This window comes from Perognathus longimembris, chromosome 2, assembly GCF_023159225.1.
Source record: "Perognathus longimembris pacificus isolate PPM17 chromosome 2, ASM2315922v1, whole genome shotgun sequence".
NCBI lineage: Eukaryota > Metazoa > Chordata > Mammalia > Rodentia > Heteromyidae > Perognathus > Perognathus longimembris.
The window spans coordinates 85,366,257-85,376,011 of record NC_063162.1 but is presented as its reverse complement, the minus strand read 5'-3'; the positions used below and the strand labels follow the sequence as shown (position 1 = coordinate 85,376,011).

The 9,755-nt window shown below is 53.8% G+C and overlaps 2 protein-coding genes across 2 annotated transcripts in view; both read right to left on the bottom strand.

Moving 5' to 3' along the window:
* Hoxa3 (homeobox A3) overlaps positions 1-1,507 on the bottom strand; it is a 45,999-nt gene extending 44,492 nt beyond the window's left edge. Inside the window, exon 1 of the mRNA XM_048339628.1 lies at positions 1,370-1,507. The gene's annotated coding sequence lies outside the window, so the exon portion shown is untranslated. The remainder of the gene's footprint in view (positions 1-1,369) is intronic.
* Positions 1,508-2,896: 1,389 nt separating this feature from the next.
* Positions 2,897-6,846, bottom strand: Hoxa7 (homeobox A7). The gene is made up of 2 exons (XM_048339639.1): positions 5,477-6,846; positions 2,897-4,418 (listed from the first exon to the last, which is right to left on the bottom strand). The coding sequence occupies exons 1-2, from the start codon at positions 5,853-5,855 to the stop codon at positions 4,078-4,080; spliced, it is 720 nt and encodes a 239-aa protein (XP_048195596.1). The 5' UTR covers positions 5,856-6,846; the 3' UTR covers positions 2,897-4,077.
* Positions 6,847-9,755: the final 2,909 nt, after the last annotated feature.

Here is a 9,755-nt window from a genome sequence, read left to right as displayed (position 1 = left end):
ATTCGCCCGCGGCAGCCGCAGTAGGCAGCCAGCGGCCCTCGGAGGCAAATGCGCCGCTTTATCTGCCCCGAGAGCACACACCTCGCCAACGAACGTCCCAAACACCTCCATGCCCTTGTTAATGAACTAATAGATACCCAGATATGGTCTCAACATAGAGAAGCCACAACAAACACAACCTAAACAAACCGAAAGAACTGGAGCCTGGAACCTCAGGCTCGATTTCTGTCGCCAACCGGGAGCTCTGGGGGACAAATCTGGTCAGATGCGCCCTCAAGACGAGCCCCAATTCAGATGCGCCCTCAGGACGAGCCCCAGTTCGTGCCACCGTGCTGCACAAAGCCACCACCAGGCCAGCTGACCGTCAACGCCTCCCCCCTGGACAGCTCCACAGTCCTCTCCCAGCCTGTGGGAGTTGGGCCGAATGGATGCTAGCTTGCTGCCCCCGAAGTGGTTTAGGGAGGTGGTCCCCTTATTACTCAGATTGGATTTGCATCCTTCCTTCAGCCAGAACTGCAGGCCCTGCCAGCCACACCTAAACCACAACAGTCCTCTGCACCAAACTATCCCACCGAACAACACTCCATTAATCCCAACCTCTCCTTCCATACAGAATCCAGCATTCACCTATTCCTCCTCCCAGAGCTCCAGACACCAAACTTGTCATAAAACCCGGCGGAGGGCCACCATGGGGGGGGGGGCGGTGGAGAACTCTGGCTGAATTAGTAAGGTTTTTTTTATTATTATTATTTTCCTCATTCTCTGAGAAATCAATTTCCCACCGAATAGAAAATACGATGCTGATGCTAATAATAAACCTCCATGGGCTAACCTCACTTTGACCTCACCTCTTCTCATCCGCCCAGGTCGAGAACTGTCTCTGGTTGTGGGAGAATTTAGTCAAACGAATTGCACCATGACGAAACAACAAAACAAAACAAACCGGGGGGGAAAATCCAAAGCCAAGAAAGAGCCTGGCAGCAGGAAAGGCAGAGTGCGGATGGCTTCCCTTGGAGATTCCCTGGCTGGCTGGGGAAAGAGGGCCGGAAGACTCGATTGCTGCTTGCCTAGTGCCTGGGCGCCGTGCCACGGAGGGAAGGCGGGCTCTTCCAGCCATGGTGAGCCAGGGAGGGGGGAGAGGGAGTGGTATAGGTGATGGTGATGGTGATGATGGTGATGTGCAAGTGCGCGTGCGTGTAGGTGCGGGTGAGGAAGTGAAGTGAGGGGGGTGTAATGGGTGCCAGTGTGAACCTGGGGGGGTATGGGTGAGGTTGAATATGCCCCCCCTTCAAAGTCATCTTAGATGCCCTCTTCCACCTCCGTGGCACCTCACTACCTCTGCTTCTGTCTCCTTCCCCACGTGTCTCACCTGCAGACCGAGGCGCCCTGAGGCTCCTGTGCCTCTGACAGCTGTGGCTTGGGCAGCCGGGGAGACGAATTTTCCTCCTGCTTGGTGCCAGACGACGGAGGACTTTAGCCAGGTTGCGAGTTGCAAAGCGGCCGCCGCGGCGCCAGGAACCGGACGCGCCCCACCTCTAGGCCGAGCGGCCGGGCAGGGCTTGGGCCCGGCTTCTCCTCCGTCGCCATCGCCCGACAAAGCTCAGCCCAGCTGGGCTGCAAGGCAGAGCTCCGAAGCACGCAGGACGGAGCGGAGCAAAAGAATGCGGCTCTATTCTCGCAAGGGAAATTATAAAAAAGTTCATGTTCACGGTTCCCATCCACATGACCGACAGCGGCCAATGGAAGGGCCGAACAACTCATAAAGTTGTATTGCAAAGTTGTAAATTTTCATAAACAACAACGGATTTATGACCCTTTCCCCATCACTAAGAGGAGGCAGCTCTTACACCGGCGCCATCTTACCACCGAGGCCGCCCCTATTTGGGGCCGCAGCTTTTACGGAACCTTTTGGGCCGGTTTTTATTAAGAGAGCTCTAAGAAGCTAGCCCAAACCAGGCCGGAGGTAGGAGTGGAAGTCTGCTCTGGCCAAGCTCAGAATGCCCCTCGCCTTCAGCCCCTTCCCATCCCCTCGTCCTCCCGCACCCAGACTTTGGTGCACTGGCTGCTGAGCTGAATTTGGGGCTTCCGCTCCCTCTCAGAACCTCTTTGCGGCGGTTCAGAGTCCTAGGGCTCCCTTGCTTCCCCTGAGGGCAGAGTGGGGGCTCTGCAGCAGAGACCCTGAGTCCCATTTCCTAGCCCAGGGCTGGGTTCAAGGCGCAGGCGAAATCCGGAATCTGTGGCTGGGTAGGTGATACCCATTTCTGAGCCCACTCTCTGGCCTTAGAGGAAAGGGTGGATTTGGGATTCACTCATGGGCTATATTAAGGATTTTTGGAATGACTTATAAAATATATCTACCAAAGATTCTGTTTTCAAGGGCTCTAGATGTTTGTGAGCACACAGTAACCAGACAAAAAAATCCTACAAATTCAAAAGCACATCTACAATTACGGACATGGGGAAATGCATACAGTCAATTATGGACACAGAAAAACATGTAATTATGGACACACAGAAACACATCCACCCAATTATGGACATAGAAATAAATGCACACTATTACGGAGACAAGGTAAACATACAATTATGGATATGGAATTATACAGCAATGAAATGATGCAAAAATATAAGCAAGCACACACAGGAACTCATACATACAAAATAGGCACCAGCATACTCAGACAAATCAACACATTATATATGTGTGTGTGCATATATATGTATATATATGAGTGTGTGTACATATATGTATATAAACATGACCAGCACACTCAGAAGTACATGGACACTCAACACTTGGACCCAAGGACAGTCCTGGGCACACAGCCAGCCAGCTGTCCTTCAGCTAGGGTCACCTCCCTTTCCCTTGGTCCCCCTGGATAAAGCAGTCCACATCTCTTTGTCACCAAGCATCTTTATTTTTGTTACATAAAACATGATTATCTGGGCTGGGAAGCATGCCTTCCCTGAATCCCAGGCTGGAGCTAAGGGGGACACAGGACAACACAGGAGATGAAGGGCATCTGGGAAGGCATAGGGACCTCCCCACCCACTACAGAGTTAGCTCAAGACGACACACCATGCTACAAAGTCACCCAATGAACACATCCTTCCCACATCGAGACATTCCTTTACAAATGAGCTCCAAGACTAAAGAAATGAGGGGGAAATCGTGTTCAAATATACAGTATTTGCCATTGTAGGAAAAGGGTACACATATTTGACACGGCTGACCAGGAGGACGCAAGGACAGGGGAGAGAACAGTGAGACTGAGAGCAGCTCTGAAATCCTACAAAGCAGAAATGAACCCAGAGGTCTGCAGCTCAGGAATGCTCCCCTCCAGAAGTGGGTGTGATGGACCTGAACTTGGGGTGGCCAAGCCAGAAAAAAGAGGGATTCTAGGTTGCAGCATTTAATATGCTTTGGAATAAATATATTATTTTTCAATTTAAATAGAAGCCATTGCCCTGGTCCCTGGACCCCAGTGCCTTGTCAACCAAGTCTCAAGGACCTCAAAGGCTGTCCCTGGGGAAGCTTCAGGGGCCTGGCCTGGCCTGGGAAGGCCGGCACCAAAAAGCAGGCAAGCTAGCCAGCACAAAATAGGTAGTTTGGGGCTAGTAGGTAGTACTGAAAGAATCCTGTTCTTGCAGGCATGGGGGGGGGGTGGTGCTAGGTATCTGCCAGTGTTGGGACGTAGTGGGGGGCTTCCTGGGAGTGGAGGCCCACTGGGGCTGGGCCCATAGGTAGTTTGGGGGTGCCTCTCAAGGAGGCCTGTGCTAGGTAGTATTTTGGCTGTACCAGTGAACAGCACTGGCCTGGGGTTGGGGGTATCTAATGGGATCCTCAGAAACAGAGGGGATCCCCAAGGCGACCTAATCTCCAGCCGCTCAGTCCAGAAAAGTTGGGAGCTAGAGTGAGTAATGGGGTGGGGATGGGGTGGGTTTGTGGTTGGGGACTTTGATTTTTTTTTACATTTTCTTTTTATTTCCCATATTTTTGTAAATAAAACCAGTTGAGTCTCTTAAAGACTCTTTTCCAGCTGTCCGGGGCAGGGGATAGGGCCCAGAATAAGCCCCTTATTCCTCCTCCTCGTCGTCTTCTTCTTCATCCTCCTCCTCCTCTTCGTCGGCCTTGTCAGCAGCGGCCGCGGCGGCGGCGGCGGCGGCCGAGGCGGCGGAGGGCACGGCGGCGCCCTCGGGGGCTGCGGCAGGGGCCGGACTGTCGTCTTTATGTTCTTTCTTCCACTTCATACGGCGGTTCTGGAACCAGATCTTGATCTGGCGCTCGGTGAGGCAGAGCGCATGGGCGATCTCGATGCGGCGGCGCCGGGTCAGGTAACGATTGAAGTGGAATTCCTTCTCCAGCTCCAGAGTCTGGTAGCGCGTGTAGGTCTGGCGGCCCCGCTTCCTGTCGGGTCCTGAGAGTGGAAATGTGGACACACAGACATGTGGACAGACAAGCAGCCAGGGACATGAAGCAAAGAGTGTATTAGTCAGGCCCCATGTCCCAGACCCAGGACCTTTTCCCCCTTACCAGAACCACTCACACCCTCCCTCCACCCTGCACCCCATACCCTAGCTGAGGCTGGGGTGGGGGAAGAGGGAAGTGTTAGCAGAAGACCGGAACTACAGTGCCAGACTTGCAGGCAGTTCTGTTAGGCGCATTAGCTCAGAATCCCAACTTTACAACCGACCTTTCCAGCCGGCTACGCTTCCACAATGTCTCGCATCTCCCTGACAAAGGCAAATTGTAAATATAGAGTGTGAGCAAGTGGGAGACGCTGCACTTTTGCCATTCAAAGGCGAGTCCAGCCGCTCCCCAGCCTTGCTAGACAAGTGGGCGACCCTCTCCAGCAGCTTCAACCCCCCCCTTCCTAAGAGCACCCCATGTTCCATTCCACCCCTACCCCTGTCTTGAAATGGCCCCTGGCACAGGGGTAGGTGAGGGGCCCTAAAGGGCTGGGTTCTCTTTGCTTTTGAGAAAGAAGAGCTAGGCAGAAAGGAAAAGCAAGGAAAGGAAAGGAAAGGAAAGGAAAGGAAAGGAAAGGAAAGGAAAGGAAAGGAAAGGAAAGGAAAGGAAAGGAAAGGAAAGGAAAGGAAAGGAAAGGAAGAAGGGAGAGAGGGGAGAGACAGAAAGGGAGAGGGGGCACAGAGGGAGAAGGGAGAATACACTGAATAAACTTAATGTTAAAATTCCAAGGCAAATGGAGTTAAATAAATTTACGAGGATCAACCCATTAATTGGGCCATAAAAAGTTTTATGAGCCTCATTTACATACAATGCTAGGGGTTCTCCACGCAATGGCGCCTCAGCTCTAATTAAAACCAGAAAGGCAGCGCCGCCGGGAGTCCAGGGGGCCTCCAGGCTCCAATTTCCCCGGCCTTCCACTCCCGGCCGAGGCTCTCCGCGCTCGGGGCTCCCGGCTCCCCCTCCGCTCCCGGCCGCTGGCCCAACCCGCCCAGCCGCGGCGCCTACCTGAAGACCGCATCCAAGGGTAGATGCGGAAATTGGCCTCGGCCGGGCCGTGCAGCGCGCCCTCGTCCGCCTTGTCGCAGGCGCCTTTGGCGAGGTCACTGCAGAGCCCGGGGATGTTTTGGTCGTAGGAGGCGCAGGACAGGTTGCCGTAGGCATCGGCACTCAGGCCATAGCCCGACGCGAACGGACTCTGATAGAGGGGGCTGTTGACATTGTACAAGCCCGGCACGGTGGAGGCGAAGGCGCCCGCGCCCGCCCCGTAGCCGCTTCTCTGCGAGTTGGGCGCAAAGGAGCAAGAAGTCGGCTCGGCATTTTGGAACAGAGAAGCCCCCGCCGTATATTTGCTAAAAAGCGCGTTCACATAATACGAAGAACTCATAATTTTGACCTGTGATTTGTTGTCCGGCAGCTTTCAGTGTCGGTTTTACGAGGTAGCGTGATATATGATAACATTACACCCCCAGATTTACACCAAACCCCATTTTCTTTTGGAAGGAGCTGGCCGCAGCACGTGACCGCCCACATGACCGGCTCCGCCAATCTCAGCAGCCCTCACAGGTGGTCTCGCTCGGCGGGGCCCGCGACAGCCGGGAATGGCTGGGGAAGAGGCTCCGGGATGCGGCCGGGGGATCTGCCCGCGTCCCGGGAGCCTGCGGTGCCCGCTGGAAGAGCACCCCGAGGCTCTACGCCAGCGCCCAGTGTGCCCACGAGCCCGGGCGCCTGAGCCTGCGGACACCGGGGCAGCATACGTAGTAGTGAACCCTCAATCCTGCGTGTGGATCTATCGTCCCAGGATCCAGCCCCCCCCCCCAGGGGTTGTGCACCCTGCACATCCTTCAGCCCCACTGTAGCCTTGGGGGGGGGGTAGCAGGTCTGCCCACCCCCAACTCTTAGCCAGACCTAAGACCCGGACGCGGCCGGCGCTGGGTGGTTTCTAGCGGCGGGGGGAACACTATACCGCAAGCTGCAGCCATGTGGTTCGAATAAACTCCAGGTCTCGCAGCTTCCTTTCCTTAATCGGCAGCGCACTGTTTATCTGCCCTAAAGGAAGCAGTGAAATATTTATCTATTAATGAGCCTCATTTGCCAACAGATTTATTAACATGGGGTTCCTCTCCCTCCCCCAACCCCGGCGCAGAGGCCTTGTCCACAGGCCCCATGCAGTCCTCCTGAGCACCTGGCTGGCCTCCCGCACCCCAGTACATGGTTTAATACTCCTTTGTCCTCCCCACATCGTATGTTTGGGTCTGGGTCTCTCTCCTGGGAAGAAACTCAGGCTCCCTTGCCTTTCTAGGCCCCTTCCCTCTAAAGCCTTCCTTCCTTGCCTTGAGGTTTCTGGCAGCCTTAACCCCAGCCCCCTGTATATATTCACCTTGTGGGCCTGGGTGGTTCCGAGCAATAGGCGCTTTATAGCCGGGCTGGAGCGGAGAGAGGGGACCCTGGATGCATGGGGCGGGCGGGGGGAGGGAGCGAGGGGGGGGTACAGCCTACTCTGGATCAGCTTTTCTTTCAGAGAAAACCAAAACAAATAGGAAAACCCTCTCCAAGGGCCACCTAACTGATTAGTCTTTGCCTTTCCAACGACACTGACTCACAGAGATCGGAGAGCAAAGCAGTTTTATCCTTTCCCATCTAATCCCCCCCCCCAACGGTGGGACGCCTACCTTCATAGGCCTTGGACTGGGCTGTAATGTAGGACCAACTGAAACTCCTGCTGCCTTAGGCTCCATGTAAGATGACTGGGGGTGGGGGGAGGGACCCATCCCCTAAACGCTTTGTAAACTGCCCAGGCTACCCGGAATCCTAGCTACCTTTTACTGCCCAGCTCGATTGCACACCATAAACCCCAACCTCACAATGGAATTGCCCCGGAAATTCTCCTCTAAATTATATAGAGTTTGGTTATCGACTTTCAGAGGCTCTGGGCTGCTCGTGGTCACCCCACCCTGTCAGGGGGTCCTGGGAACACAAAAGACGGGAAGTCTGATTCTCTTCGGGATGTAAGGAGCCCAGTGCCTACTCTGTAAAAGGTTTGGGCTTGCTTGGGGCGGGGAGACAGGTAGGCGCTGGGTGGATAACAATAATCAGGATTCCATTTATGGTGGATGGGGATAGTACTGAGTCTCAGATAGGAAATGGGGGGGAAAGGAGAAGGAAAAAGATCCTCCCCCAAAGTATTCTCATCTGCAGGGAAATAAAAACCTAAGAAAGTTAAAGGAAGACAAAGAAAACAAAAAGAAAGCCACGAGATCAAAGAAGTGGAATTAGATGGCTTTAGACCAATAAATTGTTCCTTGGGTGACACAGAGCAAGAGGGGAAGAGAAAGACGGGGAGCAGCCGTGGCCGCCTCTGTCTAGACTAAAGTGACTGGAATGGCCGAGAAAAGAGATAGTGTTTAACGCAGAAGCTGCCTTCAACCAGGAAGGCAACCCAACTGTCTAAAGGAGGAGCAATTTGGGGGTTGAAGGGAGGACATCACTCTGCTTCCTCCCCTCAATCCTCCTCCCCCCAGGGAGAATTGGGTGCTAGCTCGCAGGCTCCTCGCTGCCCGGGCTTGGCCGTCGCACCTCCAAGCGAGTCCAAGCGGCTCTGGCGGGGCGCTCTGCCCGTTGGCCCCACCAAGGAAGAACTGGATCCTGGCTGCAAGGTCTCGCACTTCTTGGCCCAAGTCATCCAACTGGACCGACTCCTGCGGGCACCAAACCTTCCTTTCGTTTCTGGGCTTCTGGGCTTCTCCCTTTCTTCCTGCCTTTTGTGGCCAGATTTTAAAACGAAAAACGTTGGATAAAATCAGACTATCAAGAAGGCCTATTTAATCAGACACCCCCCCCCCCACTGGTTCCCTATTTATGTGATCGAGAAGACACAGACGTGTATGTTCTTGTGTGTGTGTGTGTGATAATATTTGAAGAAATGCTCCTTGACACAGCCCAGAGCAGATGTTCCCAGACCAGTTTCCAATCGACAGACCTACCTAGTTATTTTCCATGTCTCTCCTGGAGCTAGCTTTCTATTTACTAGCAAAACACGTTTCTTGCATTTTAAGATTTTTTTTGGTCACTGAAAAGCCCTCAATATTTAGACAGAGTTAAAAATGTAAATCCAACTTCCACAGCTCAGTGAAAGGTGAGCTTTGTTAAGAAGCGGGTGGCTAGAATTTTGCTTCTTTCACCCTTGGTTCTCCCTCCCTCTCTCTCTCTCTCTCTCTCTCTCTCTCTCTCTCTCTCTCTCTCTCTCTCTCTCTCTCTCTCTCTCTCTCTCTCTCTCTCGCAGTCCCAGGCCACTCAACCCATTCCCGAGGGGTGCAAATGAGCTGCAGCCCGTGTGGGGGTCTCGCCTGGGCTCAGGCCAGATGCTAGGAGCGGCTTGTAGGCACTTGAGAGCGAGAGCAGCCTCCAGCTGCCAGCCAGCCGGCCAAGGGCAAGGGAGGCACCCCTGCCCGGGCAAGGCGGATCTCCAGCCCCTTGGGCCTGGGTGACGGCTGGAAAGGAGAGGTCCCCACTGACCTGCGACTTATTTGTAGTTAGAGGTCAAGCTTGCTATCTGCACCCACTGATCTTGTATTTGGCCACTTCTTTGCAGTTCTGTAAACCGAGATTTCTATCTGCTGCTTATATACTCGGCCCCGGTGTCTGGGGGAAGCTATTAAACCTTTTTACAATGAGATGCTGTGAAACAGTGTGTATTTTATATGAAACTATAATGAAGATGTGTGTTTGTGTAACTGAGGGGGAGAGAGAGAGAGAGAGAGAGAGAGAGAGAGAGAGAGAGAGAGAGAGAGAGAGAGAGAGACAGACCCGTGAGACATGTCAGCCAAAATCCAGTCCCTAGTTTTACAGCGTGTTCAGCGCGGAGATGCGGGTCGTAAACATTTTGTGGGCTTGGCGGAGACGATTACGACCCAAATAAATGCGCGGCGCGGCGTGTTCACGGGGCTCCGGGGCGCTGCGCAGGTCTCTGTTTGCTCCTGTTGGCCTCCGAAACCTTCCACGTTCCACCCGCGGTTGGTGTGCGCACCCAGGATCGACCCTGCCTTTGCGGAGGCTCAGGAATCCCTCCCCGCACCTGGGCTGGGAGAGACGCGGACGCGCCCGGGAGCCTGGACATTGCTATGCAAGGAAAGAGCGAGGCAGAAGTACCTTGATCGGCTCCTAGGACGTGAGCAAAAATTCCACAGCGGAGGTGTTATTATATGTGCGTTTATTCTTTAAATATCGCATTCGTTTGAGGATACCCCAAACAACATTTCCCAGCCTAGCCAATTCCCAGCAGATTTAC

Excerpts from the sequence above, each read along its gene's own strand:
- Hoxa7 (XM_048339639.1), bottom strand. The coding sequence starts at position 5,855 with ATGAGTTCTTCGTATTATGTGAACGCGCTTTTTAGCAAATATACGGCG. Across the intron at positions 4,419-5,476 it reads CCCTTGGATGCGGTCTTCAG|GACCCGACAGGAAGCGGGGC; the intron begins GTAGGCGCCGCG and ends TTCCACTCTCAG.